Source organism: Ochotona princeps, chromosome 7 (assembly GCF_030435755.1).
Source record: "Ochotona princeps isolate mOchPri1 chromosome 7, mOchPri1.hap1, whole genome shotgun sequence".
Lineage (NCBI taxonomy): Eukaryota > Metazoa > Chordata > Mammalia > Lagomorpha > Ochotonidae > Ochotona > Ochotona princeps.
The window spans coordinates 22,509,193-22,536,834 of NC_080838.1; the positions used below are offsets into that span (position 1 = coordinate 22,509,193).

The 27,642-nt window shown below is 33.1% G+C and overlaps 1 protein-coding gene across 1 annotated transcript in view; it reads right to left on the reverse strand.

The window, feature by feature from the left end:
* Positions 1-840: 840 nt before the first annotated feature.
* PCDH10 (protocadherin 10) overlaps positions 841-27,642 on the reverse strand; it is a 39,697-nt gene continuing 12,895 nt past the window's right edge. Inside the window, exons 4-5 of the mRNA XM_004588155.3 lie at positions 26,775-27,080; positions 841-1,469 (exon numbers count right to left, since the gene is read on the reverse strand). Of these exons, the coding sequence (XP_004588212.1) occupies positions 1,450-1,469; positions 26,775-27,080 (326 nt within the window). The 3' untranslated portion in view covers positions 841-1,449. The remainder of the gene's footprint in view (positions 1,470-26,774; positions 27,081-27,642) is intronic.

A 27,642-nucleotide genomic window follows, 5' to 3' on the forward strand; every position in this document is an offset into this window, starting at 1 on the left:
ACAATTCTGTTTTTGTTTGAAAAATCATAGAATGTTCTCTAATTTTTTTCTTCTCTGGATAATATTTCAATAAGCAATAAACAACAGTTGAAAAAATATGTGAAAGAAAAATCCATCTCATTGAACTTAATAGTTAAGTGAAAGGCAAAGAATTTTTAAGGTTGATTCATAAAGAATGTTTCTCTTGCCAAGCTTATTTCACTTGTAAATTTAGAGACCTGCTATTTCACATAGTTACTCTTTACCAATTCAGGTATTTTTGCATCTCTATATGTTCATATAGAGTTATAAATAGATTTTATGTTTATGTATAATTAAAAGTCACAAAACTACATAAAACTACCTAAAATAAAATTCCACATGAGTTAAATGGTTGAGGACTTTTTAAAATAGTCATCTTCAAATACATATTTTACACCACAAAATGTACAGACACCATTTTTTTCTAATAACAAATACAGGTGAATTTATAGATTCTTTATAAAAGTTTTTATGTGATTCTAAATTCAAACCCATAGAAAGAGAATTGGAACCATGTAGACTGTTAGATATTCGATAGTACATAGTCAGTGCTCCTTCTGATAACATTGATAGCTACATCTTTGGCATTGAAAATTTGTATGAGTTCTTGACAGAATTTTGTAGCTCAGAGCTTCATTTTCTTTCAAAGAAAAACAGGGTTGAGTAAGATATGAAAACTGGGAGGACACTATTGATGACTTTTGTCTTATTAAGTTTATCTTTGGGACCCTGAATTACCTTTAACTTTATTGTATGCTGTGGACTATATGAATCCATTTAAAAACCAACTGAGTTGTACCACATTTTAGGAAAATTATATAATATAATATATATATTTTATATTTATTTAGAAGCTTTGAAATAGTACAGTAAACACTTTGCAACACGGTGTATAAACTACAGAATGTCTTTGATATTTTGTGGGTCTTCAGAATACAACTTTTTTTATAACCCACAGGTGAAAACATAGTCACAATCTCTCTTGTAAAGTTGGAATAGTTTGGGGAACACTTGATCACACAAAAATAATATAAAACAGTCAAGTTTAAAACAGTGATATTGCATTTATAATGCACAAATTTCCTTTATCTTTATGACTGGCTTCTCGTGGTGAATATAAACATCTAAAGGGCTCAGTGACATTTGGAGAGAGAAAGATATATAGTGCTGTAAACAGGCACACACTGATCGGAGAGGCAAAAATCAGTTGCCTCCAAAGTTTCTACAGTTCTGCACATTTCAACTCATTTCTCAGGCCTGCTGAGAGCAATTAGGTCCTATAATTGGCCACGATGACTCCGTTGGAAATCTAATACTCAGTTACACATAACTAACTGGATGGCCAAGATAATGAAGTTGAAAAGTTGATGCTTTTGTTGGTCGAGTTTGTGCAAATCATGCTGCTTCAGGTAAGTTCTGTAGAATTGACTAGCATATCCTTTTTCGTGCTGTGAAAAGAAAGAAACATATTCTAAGAAAAAGCTTTTGATTTTTAAAAACTTTTATTGCATGTGATCGCAAAATAAACACACAAAAGACGATTACAAATTAGTCGTGTCCCCATCCAAACCCAGTCTGTGTTAAAATATTTCAGTGCTACCTTGGTTTCTATTGATTACAATCTTCATATTGTTTGTTTTTATGAAAATCACAGTTTGACACTTTTACAAATATTTTTTGCACGAGATATGTATATTTTACATACGAAATGATGATTATATGGTAGTACAAAATGTGTTCTACTTTACTATTCATATATGATCAAAGTATAAAAAAGTGATCCTTATATTTCAGATACCAGCACTTGGAAAACCCTTGTATACACAACAAACTCTAAATATTGTACACTGAAATAATAAATTGTGCCAGAAAATGCTCAGGAAATTTTATAAACTTAAAGATTACTCACATCATCTTGGCTTATTTGATCTAATTTTTAAAATATTGATTTATTTGAAAGTCATACACAGAGAGAGAGTGGAAGAGGGAGATCTTGCATGTTGATGTTTAATCCACAGATCAAAGACCAGTCCTGAATATAGGAGTCAGGTGCTTGATCTCCATCTTTTCTGTGGTTGGCATGGTCCAGATACTTCAGTCATCTGGTGCTTTTCCCAGGCCATAATCAAGGAACTGGATTCAAAGTAGAGACGCCAGGACTCAAACTAGTGCCTTTATGAGATGCCAGTATAACAGAAAGTGGCTCTAACCAATATACGATACCAGCATGTGATCTCAGATTTTGAGGAATGAAGCATCTCTACACTAATTCACCAGTTACTTGGCATATCGATTGCAGCTGCAAAAGCCAGAGCCAGTACTGTTGCACAGCACATGGAACAGTTGCCTGCAATCCATCTTGGCATTGATTCCAGTCCCAGGAGCTCCACTTCTGATGCTGCTCTCTGCTAATGCATCTAGGAAGGTTGCAAAGGACAGCCAAAGTCCTTGTCTTCCTGCACCCACAAGCAGCAATAAAATGAAGTTTCTGGAACCTGTTTTTGGCCCTGTAGGACCCTAGTATTGGGTTCAATAGGGGAGTGAGACGGAAAATGCTGAAGTCTGTCTCTCCCTCTCACTGCAATTCTGTCTTTCAAATAAATAAATCTTTTCAAAAAGCCAAGCATTAAAACTGACAGAAATTGAAGGGAAATTAAATATTTACAATTTACAAATCTGTTCAAAAGTAATCAAACCATATTTTCTTTTGTGATATGATATCTTGAATGACAATATGATTTGGCTACCATAGGTGGCTATTACAACTTACCTGATCATAATACTGCACAGAATATTTTATGAACAAGCAGAAACTCTCCTTTTAAAATAGAATAATATCCTATCTTTCAATTTAATTTCATGATAAACTTGAATATAAAAATTCAAATATGTTTTGTTTATAAAATCCAGAATTCAAAATTATTCATTAAGCTGGAATGTTACAACCATAGAATTAATGCTTGGAAAATGAAATTTAACAAATAATTATTTTGTTCCAAAATAAAGTCCAAACTGGACAACTTAATAAGCAAAAAGGAGCATTCTCAATAATATACAACAGATCTGTGCTCTGCTCAGCTACCCAAGAAATATGATTGCCCTTCAAGTTGTATGAATTCTTTTCCTAATATAGGAATATTACTTACAAGTTGAAAACATTTAATAGCATAAATCATAAAGTATTGATTTACTTGAAAGGCCATTTGTAGTAGTTTCAGCAAAAAGTGACTGCATTCGCACACAAACTAGTTTATTACGTGAAAAAAAAAGCTTAACACCATGGAGAGTTATGTTACCTCTTAGTACAAATACAGAAAGTAGTCAACTTATTCCCCTGTTTATATTAATAAGCCACCATTAAGTTAAAAAGATACATATGAGGGAAAGCTAAGAGACATTTATATTCATTTGACTTACTCAAGATATAAAGTGTAGTATTGAAATGGTCCAGTTGAAATAGCACAGCCATTTGCACAGTTTGTACTAAATATCTGAAATAGAGATATGCTTAAACAACATACATTTCTTGCTGCCTCAAGTTATGAATGAGTTGCTTTAAAAGCCACCCATACCAGTCTTTGTCTGAATAACTGCACCATCTGTGATTATACACACCTCCCACCAACCTTCTAATGCAATCATCCAAATCCAGATAGAAAAATTGAAGAGCAGATATTAAAGCCCATAATAAAACATCTGGAGAGAGATCCCTCACATCTACTGCCTGCTAGAAATAGTTTACACAACTACTAAAATTATAGTCGCATCCTGTTTATTTGGAAAGTGCTTATTTTCACTAGTGTTTGTATACTAAATGCATAATTTTTCAGAACTGTATGCATTAATATCAGCCAAGTTGTAAATTCATGTTATTTTTTTTAAATGTGACTGTAGTTTGCAAGCAGAGCTAAAGAAAATTTTTCCAGAGTTAGGTTTATAGCTACCAATTTGCTGATGCATTGCAAGCTACAGAGAATGAGTCAAACACATTGAAATGGTAGACTGATTGATGTACTATATATGTGCCTTGATATTACTAAAGTATATTTGTAATTTCTGTTTTGTTGCATTTCAAATTTCATCTACCTACTATATGTCAGCATAAGGAAGATATTGTTAACTGTATGGACTGAGGTTTTCAATCAAATTAAGAGTAATAGGAAAGGGATTGTTTGTGTTCCTCTGTAATTCTGCTTCTTTATTGTGTTTGTGCTTTTTTGTGGGTCACAACATATAATATGGACACCATTTTTTTCTGCAATACAGATCAAAAAGTACTTTAATCAAAGACAAGTACTCAAATGGTCATTTTCTTACAATTTAGCACAAGCATATGTGTTCATAAAACTACATAATGTAATTTCAATTCTGTGCTATCCTATTGCTTATAATTTGCAAAGCATGGAATTAAACTGTAGAAGAAAATGCAGGAATTTAAAAATCAAAATATATGACATTACTGCAATTAATAATAATAATATGATTTATGTGTTATAAAATAATCCTTAAAATATAATTGTTAGTAGACTAGAGTATGTATTTTCTGATAAAATTAATTTCATATAATACATGTCAATGGTCAGATAATTAATTTGAAATGCTTATGTTTGCATATTCATTTAGTAGGAAACAAACCACCTTTACACTTTATGACACTATAAATCCTATGGCAAATCAATAAATTAAGCTTGTGAAGCTGTCAAACATATAAAGGAGAGCAAACAAAAATCTTCGCTGACTGACACTACGCTCCAGTGAATATTTTCAATCTGAGAGCTCAAGTGCTTACTGGCATCTTTAATGAATCTCAGGGTTGGCACACTTCATACGTAAAGTAAATGCAGCAAGAGGAATTTGTGCCCGTTGTCCCCTGTAGAAGTCTGAAACACCTACCCTTTCCCTTCTGAGTAACAACATATTGTTAACTAGCAATTTAACAGTAGGCCTCTATTAAATATGTGCCCAGTTGAATAACTGGTTCTTTTAACTTTCCTCTGTCTTGCCCATGAAGACTTAAGGTAAGCCTTTTTAAAATCTTTCTAAAGAATTTCTTGTTGTCTAATCCTTTATCTGGAGAACAGCAGAAATGTATTGACTATTAAAGAAGGGTGCCAGAATGATTTTTGTTTTATCTTCCAATTTGAACATGTTTCTATGTGCTCTGTTTGAGAATAAAAAAAAAAAAAAACTTCACATTGTTTAGATTATAAATCATGTTTCTGTTCCCATAAAAAATTAAATAAAGATTTAAAACTTATTGATACATTTATATACACACATACGTGTGTGTATGGTTGAGTACATGATTGATTACTATGGCTTGGTATGGGTCATGAAAAGACAAAGTTTTCTGTCTGTAAAATGTATTGTATTCTGGCTCTTCTTTTTCATTTGGGATGTTAATTTTACCCTATTGCTATATTCATCTTTTTCCTCTTACAAATAGTATGCTTTCCTACTCTATAACGACAAGATAAATAATTGCAAAATGTACATAGAAAATTGGAGTTTGAGAGTGATAGTGATATGCAATACATTTAATCTTAATAACTGTTTCACTTTTTAAAGTGAAAACATCCACAGTCTAATTATCCAAGTGCCCAGGCTAAAGCAGACAGGAACTAAATCCAGGTCTCCCACATGGGAGGCACCAACCACCGTCACCGACTCCCAGGAACTATAGGAAACTGGAGCCAGGAGCTGGAGCTAGGTATGGAACCCAGTCCGGCTGAGAGAGGACACAGGCATCTCAATCACCACCTGCATTGTTGCTGCTGTTGTTGTTGTTGTTGTTGTTTGAAAGCCAGAGGGAAAGAAAGAAAAAACTCTTCTGTCTGCTTAACCAGATGGCCACAACGGTTGGCCACGAACCAGGCCCAAACCAGGAGTCAGTAGCTTCATCCAGGAACCCCACATGCATACAGGGTCTCCAATACTTGGACCATCCTCCACTGCTTTCTCATAAACACGAGCAGTGAGCAGGATCAGAAGTGAAGCATCTTGGACCCAATCCAGAGCCTAGATGCTGGTGAGGGAAGCCTGGGCTTTACTTGCTGTGACACAGTGACAGTCTTGTAATAATTATAAAGGACACTATGTGTGACTCAAATGCTTCTTTACACAAGTCATGTAAGAAACATGGGCTTCGGGTCCTGGGCGGTGGACTACAGGCTAAAACCCTCGCCTTGCACAAGCTGCGATCCCTTGCCTTGCACAAGCCGCGATCCCTTATGGGCACCAGTTCTAATCCCGGTGGCCATGCTTCCAGTCCAGCTCCATGCTTGTGACCTGGGAAAGCAGTTGAGGACAGCCCAAAGCCTTGGGACCCTGCACCTGCGCTGGAGACCCGGAAAGAAGCTCCTGGCTCCTGGTCGGATCGGCTCAGCTCCAGCCATTGCGCTCACTTGAGGAGTGAACCAGCAGACAGAAGATCTTCCTCTCTGTATATCTGCCTTTGCAATAGAGAATAAATAAATCTTTTAAAAAAAGAAAAGAAATATGGGCTCCTTCACTTATCTCTCCCCTTCCCCAGATACAGGAAGAAAAAAAAATGTCAAAACAATGATCTTACCCAGACCCTTCTCACCCTAACCAAATATGTAAAAATTATCAAAAATAAAATTTATATAATTTTTAAAAAAGAAAAAAAGAAATACAGAGTAAAGTAAAGCATTTCTCCTGTCATTTAGTAAAGTGTGTAGTGCTTACAATATAATTTGCAATGTTCTCGTGTTCTCTGTAACACATTGGGTTCCAATTTGTGAATATGGATTAAAATTCAATTAGGCTTTGTTGGGCCCTGCACAGTATCCTAGCGGCTAAAGTCCTCGCCTTGCAAGTGCAGGGATCCCATATGGATGCTATATCTAATCCCAGTGGCCCACTTCCCATTAGCTCCCTGCCTGAGGCCTGGGAAAGCAATTAAGGATCGCCCAAAGCCTTGGGACCCTGTACCTGCATGGGAGGCCTGGGAGAGGCTCCTGGCTCCTGGCTTCAGATCTGCACAATCGTGGCCATGACAGCCGCTTGGGGAGTGAATCATTGGATGGAAGATTTTCCTCTCTGTCTCTCATTCTCTCTGTATATCTGACTTTCCAATAAAAATAAATAATCTTAAAAAAATCAATTAAGCTTCAGTTCACCTGGTACACAATGCACACTGAAGACAATTAGCTAGATATTCAGAACACACCCACCTGATCCAGAGGATTTGAAAACAGAGGAACTAGTGAATTTAGTATCAGTGAAAATTACAAAAACTCAAAATTTCCCAACGCTTATTGCTCAATCAAGTGTTCCTTCTATGAAAAGGACTAAACAGTCTTAAATTAGCAGTTTCCACTTGTCACAAGCGCAGTGGTACGTCAAGATTGACACACAGCTTTCTCTCAAGTGAATCCCTTGAGCTATCCTAGAATAATTCTATTAGTGAGGCTGATGACATTTAGAAAGTAGAAATAAATAGATAGATAGATAGATAGATAGATAGATAGATAGATAGATAGATATAGATATCACATGGGTATGTGTGTGAGTGGTATGTCCATGCCAAGGAGCTTCTCACAGAAGTGACAGTACATTTACAACTGGCTTACAATGCGTCTCCTGCATTTTGTGTGACCACAATGGCATTAATTACCATTATTATCACTAACAGGATACAGGCAGTTGTAATAATTGTTTTGTTTGGTTTAAAAACAACTTTGAAGCACTTACATGAAAATTAAAATAATTTTGCAGAATTAAAAACGTGTTATTCTACATTTTTGAAGTATAACAATAGTTGATATTAGTGTATTGTGTCCTTTACACAACCCATTTCAGATATTACAATCTGAGCTTGTTTGTGTAAAGTATACAGTAAGGAAGAAAATCTAGCATGTATTTTTCTTCACGTTTATAATGTGTTGAAAATTTTCTGAAACTTTTATCATAATCTACTAAAAACAGATATCTCAAATTGCTCCAGAAATATTGGAAATAGTACCCTTCCATTTCAATAAAGAAATAGACTTCAAATTTCTATGAAGGTGATTCAATTTGTCTTAATAACAAAGCAAAATTTAAGCTTCACGAATACCTGTACTTTGTACATCTGACATTCTAACAAGATATTTGCATAAATGGTTACCATTTACTTTTGAGAATTATGGAGCTAATAATGTTTACTGCCATTGGATCCTTATTTTCCAAGTGTCTTTTTGGAAAACATCTAGCTACTTCCATGTAAGGTGGAAATTAGCATTAAATTTCAAAGCAAAGGTATAAAAATGCCTGAAGAGTCACAGGTCACTGCTGCAAATACGGGAACGTTTGCCGGCATACACTTATTCACAGCAAACATCACCATATTACAATTATGCAACCCAAATACTCATGATATGCACAACTTTAGCTTTTAAGTGAAATCCAATCATAACCTCCAGTAACGTACAATGGAAAAGTGTGAATAAATATGTAAAGCCTTCACTCTTAAAATGTGCAGTCACCCGCAATACTTATTACCTCCAGCAGCCTATTTAATCAAGACTGTTTTCAAAATAATTTAACCACAATGTTATCATACTAAGCAATAAAAATAAGTGGAAAAACTGAGTTTGTAAATAAAACATTTATAAATAACACAGTCAATTTTAGCATACTGAAAATAAACACATACTTTAGGGACTGCATGTAAAGTATCTGGCTATTTAATAGGCCTGATGATCAGACTTCCCCTTATCTACTTCAATCACTACTATGGCAGTGCTAAGAGCTGATGCAAAGTAGGAAGGGGCGGCTCAGAGAAGAGCCTGGCCACAGAAATGAGCAACATTCAGTTTGTTCATATATTTATACACATATACGTACGTATGAATACAGATGCCCTGTGCAATATTTTGAAGTCATGTGTTTCTTTTTGTGTGTTAAATCTGATAACCCAATCCTTAAGCAAATAAACATTGTGCTGTGTTTCTATATCATATTGCAAGACTTGTTTGTGTAGCAAATTGTCTACATTTTTTCAGAAACAATTTTAAATTAAGACTTTTAGAATTCAAAAGAGTTAAGAAACTACAATCAAGTTCTATAATTGCTGTTTTACTTGTAATTGCATAAACATTATTTTAATCACTATTTGAATTAGCTTTATATGATGTTTATTAAATGGTGATGTTTGAGTGAAATTTTAGCTTTTATGAATTATATCTAGTATGTTAGATAAATGAATTTGCAGAAAAAACTTAAGTTTTAAAATTACTTGCTCTACATTCCAGACCCAAATACACATTTTAGTTTTATCAAATATGTTTTATAAAAGAAAAATCACAAATATAATAAATTGTTGTAACCAGAGTACGCGGTGTTTATTAAAGGTTCAAATCCTATTATAATTAAATTTTCATTATATGCCAAATATAGATTTATTTCACTACTTCCCATAGCACTAAACTAAGAACAACTACCTTCAAACATATAAATGGCAAAAAAAAAAAAAAAAAAAACCTGCTGTAATGCTTTTACATTTACTGTATGCAAGATTCCACAATGCTTCAGGGAAGTGTTAAAATAGTAAATAATATCGGGAGCAGTATTTATAATTGATATAATTAATACAGCATTGATAATGTATACACAACGCTGTGCAATTAAAATACAATAGATACACAAATCTGCCTGAATATCCTTTAATGAAAATTTCACAAGAAAAAGCAATATTTCGCAACATGATTTTAAGTCATCTGAGATAGCCATCTATTGCTATAACCCCATAAACAAAACTAAGGAAACATGCCAGAAAAAATCAATACAATTTATGCAATAATGATAATAATTAAAATCTCAGAAACCAAATGTCATGTCAAGAAAATTACCTGCAGAAATAGCTATCCAATACTCTCAACTACCTCCTGTCTAGACCTACAGAACCACCACAGCACCTCTTCCACATTCAAGATTACATAGTATTTTCATAGATGGTGCTAATGATTTATTGTGCCTAAATGAGAAAAAAAAAAAGAGCTTTGTGAACTTATCAGTTGATAGTAAGCATGAGCTCTAGAATGCGGGGAAAGGGAGAGTGATACATGCTATAAAAGGATAAATTATTAGCATGTATAAGGGAGGGCCACATTCAAGGAGTTTCTGATGATTTTAAGTCAGAGTAGGTGGTAGAAACTTCGCTAGCTTTCTTAAAGGCAAAAACGCAGTTGGCCCCCTTTCTGTATGTTCCCTTTAGTGATTCCTGTGTAGCCTATTTGCATATATGTGTGTGTCTGCCTTGCTCTAGATACAGTCCCGGAACACAGGACTCTAAAATCAATGCACTTGGCTTGTGCTGGAAAACATGAAATGATGAATTTCTTCACAAACTGCTTTAATGACAGCAATCCTGTGTAAGAAATGTGAAAATTTCCAGGAAAAAAAAAATGCATAGGTCTCTTCATGGAGGTTTGTTATTCAAGAAAAAGCAAATACATTGAATATTGATTGCTGAATACAAGATGGGGCATGAAGGTAAATGACACATCATTCATCCCAGTGAATGAAAACAGGAGAAATGTTAAAGGGATTCAGCCACCATGGCGTGTAGGAATCTACCAGAGCATTTAATGGAAAGAAGCAGAAAATATAGGCAGCGATTAAATACAAAAGACTTGAAAAACAAGTATAAATTTGAACCTTACTGTTATAATGGAGAGCCCTTAAAAGTTGTTAAAGCTGAGAATATTGTAAGTCAATATTATAAGCAAATATTTTAGAGAAATGTTGAAAATGGTTGCCAGGAGAGGATATACAGAAAGTAGATGAGTCTTCAATGATTTTACTAAGCTAGTCTGGAAGAACTGAGTGTGTAGAACAGAAAAGAAAATAGCCATGGACCTTGGAAGAGCCCAGCAGAAAACACACACCTGCAAACAGGCTGCCTTCTGTCAGTCTAACTCTGCGAAACATAACAGAACGTTCTGCAAAAAGAATGCCTGGCTAATTCAAGTCTAATTGTGAAATCAAAATCGTAAAAGTGAAATTAGTTGTTCAAAGAAACATTTCTATCATGCAATCTCCAGCCTCGCATGATATCAGCATCAACAAAAAGCTGGGAATCTATAGGAAAGCATTGCACATTTTATCCATATATTTTAACACAAAAAATCAGGGCCATAATAATCATATGCTAATTTTATATTCACTTTGTAACTGTGAAATGGAATCCTTTTATATATACATAATATTATAAACATTATATACTTTGCATAGATTATACATATATATATACATATGTATATATATATAAACTGCTTCTGGGTTTATTCTTTCATAGGCAGACACTCACAAGTGTATCTTAGCTGAGAAATATCTGCCCAGTTACTTGAACTTACAGAAGACACTGGAATTACTTGAATCATCTATTTTAGATAACATTTTCAGTGATTTAAAATATCACATACTTTTCATCCACCTTTTCTATGCAAAAGTAACCCCTACTCTATATCAATCTAACAGAATTTCCAACTACAATCTTTCTTGTCTAGTTTTCACTTCCATAAATTTTACAGACAGTACACTTGCTTCTGACCCTGGGTCACGTGCCACACACACACAAAATCAGACATTACCGAACAGCTAACCTTCTCCATTGCCCCTAAAGGCCTTGCATTGTCTTCCGAATGGGCTAATTAAAATTAAAATACACTTATTTTCTAATTAAAATACACTTCCTCTCTGCACAAGAAATTATATAACTATATTTTTATTTTTATAATCTTCTTTTAATCATCCAGTCTTAGGAATAGAGACCTAGCCTTGATAAGCATCCTTCTTATTTTTTACTGCTACATGTCACTTTATACACTTTCTTTAAAATGAATTTTCTTGTGGAAATTATGTCATTTCAATTTGCCACTGGAAACATTCTTATTCATGTTTTATTGCCACAAAACTCGGCAATTTCAATATTCAGTGAATACAATAGAAAATAGAACCAAAACAATGAAACTTTGTTGACTTTTTTTCTGAATAGGGTGTCATTTCTTCAGCCTAGATTCAAGCATTGAGTCAGTTACAACAAGTTCACTCTAGAATTAGATGATCATAAGTGAAAAGTGTAACTCTCCTGCATAACAGTGAGAATGTAGGGTAAATTACTATACCTGTCAGTATCATACTTTCGAAATCCATGAATTGAGGGTCTTAAGAATATCTGCTTCATTGGATAAGAGTTAAAATCACTCAAATGTGAAAAATGCATGGGGTAGTATTAACCTTATACATTCCCAATAACTGTTAGATGCTATTATTTCTGTTATTTTTATTCGTAACATATCACAATTTACCCAAGGAGTAACTTAAATTTTAATGCCCACTGTATGTTTGAATTTGTTTTGGAGACTTGGAAATCTAAAATATTCACTTTTGCATATGTATCATTTTCTCTAATTCTGCATTTCTCTTCATACAGTTGCATACTCCTAGAATGTCCTTTGTCTTGCAAAACTAAACTCACAAAAACTGCTCACATGGGGTCTAAAGTTAGCTCTACAAATCCATTCTTTATTACAGTCTAACGTTATCTTCTCAAAGATACCCAAAGACATCTTTTTTTCTAATGACCTGTATACCTTTTCCCTCTGTTAATGAGAAGTGAAATTTCTAGACTATTGGGTTTTGGAGAAGTGGTGAGCTGCTTAATTGCAGTGGACAATAGAAATTTCACTCACAAGCACATTAACAAAATCTATTCTAAATTTAGTTTATTTTAAAGCTCACCCCAGCAGTATTAGATGCAAGAAGCATTACAATCTCATAAGAAAAAAAGAGAGAGAGAATGTTCTTTTCCTGAGTAATGAACATAAAAAGGGAGGGGCACATTGTGCTTTTGAAATGAAATTGGACATAGGAACCTTGTTGTTAGGCCCTGTTATTGAAGCAAAAAGAGTGATATACATGTAAAATTGACACAAGAAGTGGAAAACAGAAACTGCACAGAAACATAAAATTATGACAATTGCAGAGAGTATGAGAAATAAACCATAAGCTGCATGTTATTGTGCAGTTTCTTAAGTGTTTTCAAATACGCTGCTGACATCATTTGCTAGCCTCTATTTGATTTGGGAAGACAAAGATACAAATACGTATGTATAAAGCTGACAGAGAATCTTGTTTATCAGACAATAAAGTTTAAGTGAAGAAAAAAGGTGAGTTTTTTTTTAATTGTTTTTATATACTCAAATGCTGGACTATGGCAGACTTAGGTATTTTGATATGTGTTACAGAAGCACACAGCTGCCCACCCCAATAGACTCTCTTTTGCATACTTGGATGATTTCAGATTCTGTGTGTTTCTCACACAACAATATCAGAACATTTTGAGGTAATAAAGGTCCAAGGCCAGAATTTACAAAAACAGGCAAGTACAATGATCAAAATACAAATGAATCAGCTTGTATAGGAACATGGACTAGTGATAATCCAATTTTTGGAATGCAGAAATAGAAATCCTTTAACTTTATTTTGCAAAAGATTTTTTAAAGATTATTTATTTATTGAAAATTAGAATGGCTAAGACAGGGAGAGACACGATGAGACTTTTCATCATCTGACTCTCACCCCGAATGACCACAAATACCAGAACCTGGCCACTTTGAAGCCAGGAGCCTGGAACCTCACCTGAATCTCCCATGTTTGTGGCACAGATCCAAGTACTTGGCTCATTAACTACTTCTTTTCCAGGTGCAACAGCAGGGAGCTGGATGGAAACCAGACTTGCTGGTATTTTATCTGGATGCTTACATGGGAAGTTTTAGCTTAACCTGCTGTGCTAGAATCTTTTCCCACATTGAACAATGAATATGCTTTATCCAAAACTGAAATAAAAATGTGCTGCTTCAAAGATGAGTAATCCTGTTCACATTATTTTCAGTTTGTTGCAAATAATCAAGTATCTTCATTCACTCAGAATATTAGAGTTAAATACAGTGCTGTGAATAGCAAATTCCAGAATGTATAGTCATGCTTTAAGACCAACATCAGCATAAATGAATAAAACATTTTATGAAAGTAATGAGCTTTCTATGTTGGTTTCTGTAAATTTGTTCCATTAGCGTAATATAAGTAAGAAAATTTTGCAGATTGTACTTTTGAAACATGCATTATGTGAAAGTATGTATACTACATGTAAGATCCTGATGTGTGGTAAGTAGAACGTTTGCAGGTTGATTTTCTTTTGAAAATAAACGAGAGCATAATTAGTTCTATTTAAGCCCAGAATTTTGATTCTGTCCATACTTAGGCTGATGTCATTGTTGCAATATAAGCTGGATATACAGTTGCCTTAAACAATTAATGTTTCCTTTAGATGAGGCATTCACCATTTTAAATATTTTAAATTATATAATCTCTTCAACAAGCTTTTGAGGATCAATGTTTCAGATGAGGAAAACCCGTTAAAAGATGGTTAAAGAAATTACAGAGATCACAAAGCTACTAACCGGCTGGCTCACTGTTTGAATCATAGCAGACTAGCCCTGTAATGGAAGAGTCTAACTGTGCCACAGTACTTCTCTGACATAGTTTGCGAGCAAAGACACCTGAGCAAAATCCACAGTAGTCTCTGAATCTGAAAAAAGTCAGTGAATGTTTTGGAAAGAAAAGTTCAAAAATGATGAACTTCTCATATTAGAAGTTCCAAGTTATAAAAAGAACAAGGTGGATAACATTAATAAATTGCAGTGACCTAATGTGAAAACTATTCACATACAACATTTTAAAGAAAATATTACAAAGAATTACTGAAATCCAACTAAATGAGCAGATTGTGTTTCTAAAGAAAGTTGTAAACATTGTACAGGTACTGTAAAATGTGCAGAGTTGGTTTATTCATTTATGAAAAAAATATCAAAGGCATGTTTGTGGTTGCCATGAGGTTTGCAAGAAGGGAGGGTAGTGAAATCATTAAAAATGCTTTTGTACGTTCCCAGGATAAACCAGAGCAGCTGACAGTGAGATGAATAGATTGGAGTGTTTTGATCTGGGCAGTAAAAATAGATCACTTCCGTTTAATAGGGATACAATCTCACATGACAACTGCTAATTAAGTTGATACTATTCCCTTTACATTTTTAATCTGATTTTCGACTGATTTTTTCTAGATCTTTCAGAAGCATTTCAGCTTGTAGGGTTATTATATTTGTATTTTAGATCAAGCTATTGATCTTCTTACACATCAGCAAGTGGTAAGTACACCACCCATAGTGACTTTCCGAACCACTTGGATTTCACAAACTACATTAATAAACTTTAGCTCTTGATCTCCAAAATGGAAAAGTATAGAGACATAAATATAGAGTTCCTCCGTAATAATGAGATCAGATACTGGTCAAAAGTTTGGGACAATCTTTCCAAAGCAGCTGCTCAAGAGAGTTTCTTTTCTCAAAAATATTTTCAAGTTGTCATGATGTTCCTTTAGCATAAATAGTAGCAAAAGAAAAAATACATACTATTGAAAGCCTTCTGGAATTAAAGGGTACAATCTTAAAATTAATTTCAAGCATGTATGAAATGCCTTTTGTCACTTGTTTAAATGTTTTCATTTAAAGAGAATGTGATATGTCTCCATGTTAGTCTAGCACATAATCTGTCTATGTTATAAAAAGATAATTTCTATGAAGAATTACTGTAAAGTCACTGATTTAAAGCACTACTAATTGTGTTACAACCTCAAATTTAACTGAGAGGTGAAAATTAATTCACTCAATGTCAAATATTTCCTAAAAATTCATACCATCGGAAGCTTGAATTAGAAACATAATTTTTCCATTTACTTTAGTAAAAGTCAGTATTTTGACAGTATAACTTGATAAATAATTTCTACTTCATCTCATAATTTAAAACTTGAATTTTCCTATATTTTAGTTTAACTCAAATACTCAAGCATTACAATTTTCTCCTGATCTGTGAACAACATGCATTTCAACATTTCCTGATACAAATAATTATTTTGCCTACATACATTAATTATGTTTATATACTCATAAACACACATTTATCCAATTCCAAAATTATATACTATATCCTGAGTTTCACAGAACTTGTTCGGTAATACTTGACTAATAAGAACTGTCACTCTATAACATCTGATAACACTAGTATCTTTATCACATTTTGTTTATTCTACTCGTGCCCCGTAAGAACACTCAGTAAGTTGTTACTGTGGTTGTTAAATTTACTATTAATGTTCAGTTTCCAAAATTTCCCTTTGTTTAGTTTCCCTTTTATTTTACTTTTAGATATGTGATTAATTATTGCTTTGCCATTAGAAAGCTGTCATCACCTTTTGATTTGATCTATGAAATATTAACTCAAAATACAAAATATTGCACATACAGCATATGATTTGATTGCTATATTCACTAAAAATAAAGAAAAGGCATGCATTGCTACAAAGTTAAAAGATACTAGACAACTTGACCTTCAACCATTGATTGTGGGTTTCTCAGTTTTATTTTATTGTCAGTCACTTCACACTGTCACATTGAGTTTTCCTTAAAATTCAGGACAGGACAATGACAAAAGTGGAAGATGTTCATTGTAAGAGAAGATTTAGATTTGCCAAGGTAAGCTATTTTAAACAAGGGAGCATGTTTTTTATCACCACAAAGTATTATTTTATAGAACAAGAAATCTTAAACTTGAAGTTCTGGTGATCAATTTTAACATTAAAAATTTTTAAATTACTCATTGCATGTAGTCTGTGTGTGTGTGAACTGATATTTTCATACTTATTAACACCCTACAAAGCTACCCGAATCACTTTCTAAATGTCTTCATTTTTATTAAATTCTCTCTCTCTCTCTCTCTCTGCCACTCTCTCTTTCTCTCACTTTTTCTCTCCTGGGTATATTGTAATTCATTGTGTGAAATGAAAGGGGGAGAGGGAGGCTTTAAAAAGATCACATTATTTCTTCTTCAAAATTGCAAAGAAAGAGGGTACCCACAGAGAAACTGGAAGGAGCAGAAGCTGGCGACAGGAAGGCTATCTCAGCTGCCTCTCCTTTGTCCCTCCCATAAGCTGCGTCCCCACTGCTCCTTTGCCAGAACCATCTTGAGAAGAACATGTTGCAAGAACTACGTCAAAGGTCTCAAATGTGTTATTCCACCAAATTGCAGATGGCATATGCATACATTTAGAGTTTGTAAAGTTTTCCAGATGAACTGTTCCCACATCCCTATGCAGCACATACCAGAGTCAGGGTTAGGAGCCCTAAGTACACTTTCAGTTTCTCAGAATTCAAGGCAAGTGCATTTCCTCCTTCCTGCTCTCCTGGAAAACAGATGAGCTGATCACGTCCTACAGGTTAAGCATTTGTTTAAATGCCTCACATTTAATATGTCACCTCTCCTTTTTTTTTCTTCTCTAAATTCCTCAATAGCTTTCAACTTCCCTTAGATATGTCATTTTCCAAAATGTTAAACCCTTTTCTTCTTTAAACAGCATAGTCTACAGTTCTTTAATCTGGGATTTAAATAAATGTGAATTAGAGACACTTCAGTTTTTCTACACTTGTTATAAGCTGGTGTTCATGTATTCATATTAGTATCTTTGAATTTTGGCTTTTCTAAAACTAGGAAGTTCACTGGTCATGTTTCAAGCATTTTTGATGTTCTGATCATGAAAACAAACAAACAAAACCTCCGGAGATAGATAGTAAGAGAAATTATGTACAAGCAAATACATACTACATTTTTGGGTTTGCATTCCAATAGCTATTACTCTGTTCATGGTGTTGCCCATGTTTACAGAATAATAATCCTAACAATATCATATTATAGTGAAACTCAAACTTTCCATTATTTGATTTATTTTAGTTACATAAAATTTAAAACCCCAGAAAAAAAATTATAATTGGTTCAAGAAAATGGTAGCTGTAACACATGAGGTAATAGTAACTGGAAATGGACATGAGGAGAGATTTCTTAACTTACTGATAACGATTTCAGAGTTGGACACAGTACTAAGAACTGGCTTTGGTACTATCTGCACAGGAATGCACATTTTGTCAACATTTCTTGATCTATAAATTTGTGATTTTTTTCTACATTTCTACATACATGTTACACCTCAATATATTTGAAAACTTCAAAAAGAACAATACAAAAAAATCATTTTCTCTCTGAAAGCCTAATTTAACCAGGAATCAAATCAACTAACTGTATATTGAAAGATATGTGTGAAAAATTATCAAAATTTGGACAATAATTAAAAGGTGACACTAAGAAATCCACTTTTCAAGAAGAAACACTGTTCTTACTGGTATCTTAAGTAAGCCTTAATAAACGCGATTGAGACATGAGAGGACTGACAGTAGACTCTCTGGATTCGTGCTAACATATCCCATTAACGCAACACTTGTGTTAGTGTTTGCGTTGAATAAATCAAACCTGGCTAAGCCTTGATAATTGGGTAATGTAAGTGCTGGGAAACATGGAAGACTTGACATGCTGTTTTAGTGTAACTTTGCATTTTTTGAAATCATTTTTACTTTTGAATGAAGACATAATTACATTGAACTCCAAAGATCCTGTATAATGCATTTGTTTATTACCATTGTTTTCATTACAAAAGTTGAGATGAGAATCTGGATGTAGCTAGTCCAGATTTTCTAAACATTTTCTACGCATACAAAGTGCGGAACTTCAAACTATCACAGAGACTGTCGTGACCATGGCACTATCACCACTGCATGGAGACGAGGCTGACACATGAAACATTTTAGTTTACATGGCATGTCATCAGGGTACATTTATTCTATATACCTTGGTTACGGTGTCATTGCCAATGCAAACCTCTCTCTATGTGCACTACTTCAAGAAATAAGTTCAGTAAACTTCAGTAAGGTGAAAGAATCAAAACTCCCATTACCCTTTAGCAAGTTATAAGAGAAAAACTCTCCTACTCCTTATCCAGTGGCTTAAAAACAATCAAAAATATGTATTTTTGTTTATTTAAATCATGAATCATTTATATGACTAATATCTTGTAAAAAACACTTATTTGAAGCTGAAATAAAGCATATACAAATGTTGTGAAACAGAACAGCGTCTCAAATATATTTATTGGCACATACACATAGGTCTTAAAGCCTCTGATAATAAATTAAACATTCCCCACTTTGTATAAAATGTATAATAATTAAATATCTAATACAGATAATGTAGGTCCAGAGTAATATTTTCGTTAATTTTAACCTTAATGGGGAAGAAGACAGAACTCCTACTGACTACATTTTCACTAGCAGTAAAAAAAATAATGTACTCCTTATAATACATATGTACTGCAACCTGAAGCCTATTTCCTCTCCATTAGAATGATTAATTTTGCTATACTGCAACTCTGTTATTTGGTTCTCAAAAAACATACAAGTTCCTTTAATCCAAAGGAACAGACTAAAATGAACTGAATTTCTGTTTTCATATGAGCACCATATTTTCATGTAATAGCTCTTAATTTATGACATAGTCATAAATTAAATATATTTATTTTTGTCTTAAACTTTACCATGACTTTTTTACCTGTGGTAATGTGTAGATTAATTAAAAAACAAATCTAATTGATTACAAGTACAAGCTTCTGTATCTCATAATATGTACAGCAATATATCCAAAACAACTGAATCACGACAATAGAAAATATATTCATAATCCCTTCCTGATATTAGTCACCTAAAGCTATCATTGACAATTAATACTTTGTGGATACATAGAAATCTTATCAAAATTATTTCCTCAATTCATAAGTATATGTCTTAGAAAATATGTGTCTTGCTATTTACATACATGATTTATACATGTATGAAGTCATATATTCTGCCAATTACAGAATTATAAATAAAATGGTGATTTTTGCTTCTGGAGTATAAACCTAACAATTTTTATCTACTTATATCCTTTGTCTTACATTTTGATGTGCATTGTTTACAAATCATTTACAGTCTCTCCACTTAAACTGAAATAGATGAAACTTTGCAATGGCTAGTGAATTTTACTGGGTATTAGTCTAAAATTCCGAAAGTCTTACATTGCACAGGAAAATTGAAATGACTCACCTTACACTGAATTTAAGCTTCATTCAATAGTACTATTTAATCTTGAACAATGAATTGCTCAGTTTGAACAAGTTTCCAAGCTACATAATCTAAATGACACTATCTAATTCCTTTTGAAAAGATTCCAGAAGACACTGGCTCACCCAACAAGAGTCTGGCACACTGAGTGTTGAATAACATTCAAGGATAAATAGGCATTTGCAGTTGTATATTCCTGACTTATCTACAATATCTTCATAACTTAAATGTGTTTAAATTTTGACTTTGAAATCTTAACATGATGAAATAGAAAAAAAAATGTTCCCAGATATATATATATTCCTTTTCAGTGAATAATTTTATTTATGTTTTAATTTGTAGACTTCTTTGTATTAAGCTTTAATGAGGGATAAATGCTTACATGAGCTTACTTCCAATGAACAAAATAACAAATAGGCTAGAAATGATCCATAATATAACCTGATGCATACAAATCTCAATATCACTGTAAATGCTCACTCAATAAAATGCAAAGTATTCATGAAATAAGCATATTTGAATAGACAAAACCTATACTGAAGGATTATAAAATTTTGAATAATAATAGCTTATTGACCAAAGTTGGTGATTATATCCTCAAATTTTAGCACTTTAGTTAAATAATGCATGTGTTAATTAAAACATATAGTTAAGAAAAACATGATGAAACCAAAGGAAGATATATATCCCAATGGCTCTGTTAAAAGGTGAGACATCATACATAAACACACTAGTTACTCATACATAAGAAAGGTGATCTTGAAGACTGGGTATGCAAAAATTATAAAAACTCTAAAAATCACATAACTATTTAGAATTTATAATATGCATAGCTGGATAATGAGTCTAAATATGTTAAGAATGTGACTGCACTGAGATAAATCATAGTAGAATAGAAGTAGATTTTATCAGTTAAGAAACAGTGGGAAAGTATTTGCAAACATAGTACTTTGTGATCGACATTTTAGTCTTTTTAGAATATGGAGATAGTAAGCCTTCTGATAAGAGAAAACCTTCTTCAATAAAGGGAAGTTTCTTGAATATTAACTAATTTTAAATAACGCAAAAGCTCAAATGAAAGGAGGTAAACCACAGAAAAACACTGATGTCTGAATAAACAGAAAAAAACTGAATAAAAATGACCAGCTAGATGGATATGAAGCGAACTGTTGTTTGATACCCACAACTCAGAAGGATTTTGGTAACTTTCACTTTACATCATATTAGTTGTGGTAGCCTATCACCTAAAGAATCAAAACAGTATTACATCGTCTCCTTTGACCAGAGGTTATGGTCAAAAACTACATATGCTAACTGGAGTAATAACATAAACTTTCAATAGGCTATAATCTTTTTTCAATAAGCAGAATACAAAATGTTTTGAAGATCAAATTTGAAGAATGACTATACTGAATATTAAAGAGGATGGGCTATAATATTCATGATGGGCTTTTTTCTGATTCCGATTTGTCACTTATTTCTTGCATGGAGAGTTTAGAATGGTAACCTATTCTGATGATGAGAGATGAGGTCATACTTCTAAATTAAATTATTTAATGGAAAAACAGAATGACTACTATGATTCTGAGAACATATGATGGCCATAAATACATAAAGTAAAAATACTAGAAACTTAGGTTCACAAATCTAGAAACTGCTAAGAAAGCATGATGGGGAAAAAAAGAACTCAAGAACAAGAGTTTATAAATAAGTAACACAATTTGGAATGAAAAATAAACAGAAATCAACACAACTAGTAAAAAAATCCTAAATAAGGTGTCCATTCATTGAATGGGTCTGTATTATAGAAACTTTCAAAAGACTTTCTATCAAAATACATATCATTGACCTTAAATGTAGTGGCATTGTTTATAACATTACAGAAACACACAGATCGTAGAGAAAGCATTGCTTAGGACTGCTTAAGTACAAGAGTGATGTGTACCAATAAGAAAAACCATTCAATTTTGAATTCTATATTTGCTCTTACCACATTATTGAGTTCAACAAATTATGAAAACTCACAGAAGGCAGACTGAGATAATGAAGGGATTGGAAGAAATGTTACCAAACAAAACATGTTCTACAATTCCAATCAACTAACAACTTGCAATGTTCATAGACATAATGGAGATGCCTCAAAGAGTTTTCCCCAAAATGAGACTTATTGAGAAGAGTTCTAAGCAAAGTGTTTCAAAACCTTGATGTCTTTTCTTTTGTTATGATACATGTTTGAGTTGAGCTGAAATTTCAAAAGGAATCAAAATTTGGTAGAAGTTAATTGAGGCTATGAGGTGGCCAAAGTGATCTTTTCTTTTGCACAGACTATCTGAATGCAACATGATGTGATGGGCAGAGTGGATCATATCATATTGTCAGACATTTTTCTCTTCGATCTGATGATTCTAGAACATCCATGGATGTAGCACTTTTAAAACATTATTACACCTTGGGGGAGTGCACGGGGAGGGTTTGCGGGAATCCCAGAGCCTACGAAACTGTGTCACATAATGCAACATAACTAATAAAAAAATTATTACATCAGTAGATTGTTCACTTTCTACACTGTTTTATTTATGATAGCTTGAACAAATAAAAATTTCATGAATGTATTTTAGCTAAAATGTCATTCGTTACTTATCAAAATTCTCCTCAATTTTGTGGGAGTGATTATGTTTATTGGCACAAAAGCAAGTTTCCAAATAGTAAATGCTCATGCTTTTATGACTGCGTTGCTTAGGCTGATTGGAACTGAATGACAAACTGATTCACTGACAAATATCTTAACAGATGATGTTCAAAATGTAAAGCCAAAAACCACAATAGAAGAGATTATCTAAATTGTAATAATCACATAACCTTTTTCAAATAAGTTATTTTACTCAAATTACTTTTTCTTTTTGCAGATATTATGATTTTGAAAAGCCAAATTATGTGCCTATAATTTTTAATAGATTCTTTGTTATCTTCATGATAAATTTTTACGGTAAAAACATAATGCTATTTTGAAATGCAGGAGGATTTTCGTTTAATTTCTGTTTAGCTTTCTGTTTAATATTTTCTGTGAAGTGTTTAAAGCAATAAATTTAAATAAAGCATGTTAACATTTTAATATATTAGTAAAAATTAGCATAAATAAAATCTGAATATACTAAATTTAAATATGGATTTATAATATATGATCATATATCACACGTTTAGTTATATTTCTTTGACCTTTCCATCATTTTGCATCTTATCAAGTATTAATAAGCAATAATATCTTAACAAAAATAAGGAAAAGCAATATCATAAAGGGTAATGGCCATCTCTGCAAGTACTGAGAATGTCAAAATTATTATTGATTTAAACCAGGAATTTTCATTTCATAAAACTTACGGTGTTTGACTTCCGTGAGTCTTATAAGCCAACAAGAAAAAAGGGACCACACATATTTTTAAAATATATAAATCATGGTTTTTTGAAGTATGTATATACAAAGCTTTGTATAAAGCTGGTGTGCTGCAGCTTTCATTCTCAAAAAATACCACAGGTACAGAACCTGAGAAGTCTCACTAAAGACACTGATTACATTTGTATTTTTAGGCATATCTCCCTTTTCTTGTTTCATAATTGCATAAATGACACTGGAAGATTGTGTACATTTTACAGGGCTTCACAAAAATAACTAAATATATAGCCACTTATCAGAACACTAAAAGGTACATTCTGTTCATTTTAAAAATAAATACATGTTTAGCCAAAGAACTACTGCAATCTCAATAATTATTTAAACATTCTGATTAAAAGCAAGTAATTAGTGTCAATTTTTAGCTTCTTTAATTACGTAAGGGCTTTGCTTTTTAATTTAGAAGATGAGAATATTTCCATTCCTGATGATAAATGACATAAGTATTAAAACTACCACCACATGTATTTGCTAGGGGAGAATAATCAGGAATAGTTTTGGCTTATAATTTCTACTGTTAGATTAACCACAAAATTGACTATGCCTATTAGGTCAAAATGATGGTGTAATTTTAAACATGATTGTATGAGTCTGAGATGGTATTAAATGCTGAATATTGATTAAAAAAAAGTAGTTTGTCATAATTGAAGTTGTATGAAGACCTAACATAGCATGTCAGCTCTTTTTTATGATTTTCCATCTATGTCATAATTAATGTGCAAATTTGAATTTTAGATAGTGTGACCTCATTAAAACACATTTAAAAATTTATTAAAACCTATTTTTCCCAGAACATGTATCTAGAAGATACACAACCAAATTTAAATTTTCCTGTTAAGAAAAAAAAGATGCATTCTTTGATGTCTAGCATCACAAAAACCTGCCTATAAATTTCATAATCACTGAAATCAAACTTCATCATTTCTGAAATCAATTCCTAAATCCAATTTCTAATGATTGTTAAGAAGCAGAAGGATTGTTACTAAAGCATTTGTATTAATTAATCAATATTTGATTAATAAAGTATACTAATCCTTAGAATTAGAAGAAAAACTGATGGAGGCTTGTGGAAATTTAAAGTTTCAGCTCTGTTTGTAAGCTTTTTTTCACAATAATTAGTAGTAAGTGTAAAAAAAGGCTAAGTTACAGTCACAAGTTCCACATTCTGCAGTTTGAGTGTATCATGACATTGTAGGTGTGGATAATAGTGGAAAGTCTAGTACACTATTGTCAAAGTATATTTAGCAGCTTTATTGGGAGTTTTCCTTTTATTCAGAAGTAGAAATGCATAGTGCAAAGGTATCTCCATTGTAATAATAAGGGAAAAACAGTGGGGACCTAGGAGAGGGTGGGAGGGGGAATCCCTGTGCCTATAAAACAGCATCATGAAAAATTCAAAACATAAAATAACAAATAAAATACAAAAACGCCGAATTCATTTTTCTATTCTATATTTCCGTTAATAAGTTCTAACAGCAAGTATCTGCATTTCTTTAAAAATGCAGATTGTTACTCTGAATCATATGCCCTTTTAATTTTTTGTTTGAGATCATTGACAATTCACTCCTATAATATGTGATAGTTAAGTAAAACCACAGTGAAATATGGCATTTAAAATTTGTAAAAATTTTATCTTCAGTAATAAAATTTTAAGTCCAGAGTTCAGTTTGAAGAGCTAGTCACTAATATTCATGTATGTTCATAAAATTTTGGAACATTAGCAGCCACATTATGTTATAGATATTTTAAGATTATTTTCATTAGATATTCGTGCACTGTTTATTAAGATCTTTAAAAAAAACACAAATATCTATGGTTTCCAGGGTAAGAAAAGTGAATTTCAAGTGCTAAGTGCATTACTGTTGTAATGACATTTCTAAACAATTTTAGGAGCTGGACACAAGTTTTTATGAAACATTGTGTGATCACTATTGCCATCTCAAAGTATGAATCTAATAACTCATACATTCTGATCTATTTGTCAATGTGCAAACTCGTAATTACACCTCAATATTCTCAACCAGGGTTATTCATGTTTAACATTCATTAGGGATAAAGCAGATGTGCATCAGCCTTTTCCTTCAAGTTTTTAAAAAGGCGTGTTTTCTTCCCATTTCAATAGTCATGAAAGAAATGGTTGGAGTACAATCTGTATTAGCTTTTTGTTTCTGTTTCTGGTTCCACAATTTTTGGCCTTAGCAGATAAATGAAAGCGTCACATAGTGTGGACTTGAGCACAAGACATAAAGTCATTATCTCAGTGAGTTGTTAGAAATGTACTCTTTATCATACATTTTAGGAACACCAAGACAATAAATTGCCAGTAATATTTGTTCATTAACTAAAATTAAAATTTTTCTTATGTAGGAGATAAAGGAGAAAATGTCATTGCCAAGATCTCCAAAGGAAAGACTGTGCAGAATCATAAACCATTTTTACTTTTCACAATGACTGTATAAGATGATCCACTTAGAGGAGATCATTCCAATATCAAGAGTTGAGCATAACTGCCAATGTCTCAATGTTACAAAAACCTCTAATTTATTTAGCAACTACAGTAATAAATAAATGCTAGCTCTATAGGCAAATGGCATACCACCATGAGCTTTCACCAGGTGCAACGATGGTGAGTTGTTTTTTCTACTCTATCTACTGTACTGACTCAGCTTCAGTGGCAGAGTTCCCATAACTGTGATGATAGATTTGAATCTCCCCCAGTATATTAATAATCACACTGAATGGCAACAGTCGTGGTTACACTGCCTCTTGGATAAGACTCAAAGTGTTTATCACCACTGTAGTTAAAGAGTGACTTGGCAATAAGGCTGAGAGAAGAAAGAAATATGATACTGTTCAGTGATTTAACTGTCAAGTGGTGCCTTCCTCCTTAATTCAACCCTTCAAAACATATGGAAATCAAGCAAGCAAACTCACAATACTTAATGAAAATTTGAAGAACATTTGAAAACTGTTTTCTTCAAAATAAGCCATGTTTTGTTACCAACATTGACGTCTTAACACAGAAACTCGTATTCCTGTTAAATATTTTCATTATTCCATGCTTTAGTGTTGCCTGCATCCAAAAGTTGCTTTTTATCTTTGTTTCTAAAGACAACCTCGATGTCATTTTTACCGAGAATAACAACACGTTGGATTTTATTTCCTCAAAGAGAACATTTTCATACAGCCTTTTGTGTAATACTTACTCAAATATGGTGGTTTGTAAGGCGCTCGTGTATTAGTCAGCAGTCCATCCAGCTCCTTCCTCTCCAGCGTGCTATGCAGGGCCTTCTCTTTTCCAAAGGTTGAGAAGGACCGCTCTGCTCCGGGCTGAGCTTCTGGAGTTTCAAACACCTCAGTGTCTGGAACAGAGTCCATGCCGGGAACATGAAGATTGCTGCGATAATCGGCAGCCTGGCGTCCATCAGAGGGGACAAAAGAAGGCATCCAGCACCGATCTGAGTGGCCCAGTGCTTTACACTCCTCGGTGCAGTTGGAGAAGAGGTCCATACCTGCAAGCACCAAGAGAAACTACAGCTGTGGGCCTCACCAGCACCATCCCCGACCCAGTGGGGGAAGAACGATAGGGTGACCCGTCTTCAACAACTTCAGCTCTAACCTAAGCATCTTCCTACGCCTTTGTTCATCATTTCAAAATACAAATGGACTGCAATTGTGACTTACCTAGCTAAAGATGTTCATGTATAAACCATTCAGGGGATGGAGAAAAAAAAAAAGTTGTCTCCACATTTTTAAATGATGAAGAGAAAAAGAACAAATAATTTGAAAAATCACTTCCGAAATTTCTAACACAGAAAGATACTAGGTATAAAGGCTTCATACTCCACAATCTGGAACATAGGTAAATTACCTTAGAGACAAAAATGGAATAAGTATGCCAAGCTCTAAAAATGATATTCAGACTTTGGAATTTGACAGAAACATACTATCCATATTGCAAACCAGTAAATAACACAAAGGAATCAAATCATCATGAATTATCATAGCTTAGAGTGCTACGAAGCAAGCTCCCAACATTATTTCTCACTGACTCTCTGGTAGTCTATACTAAGA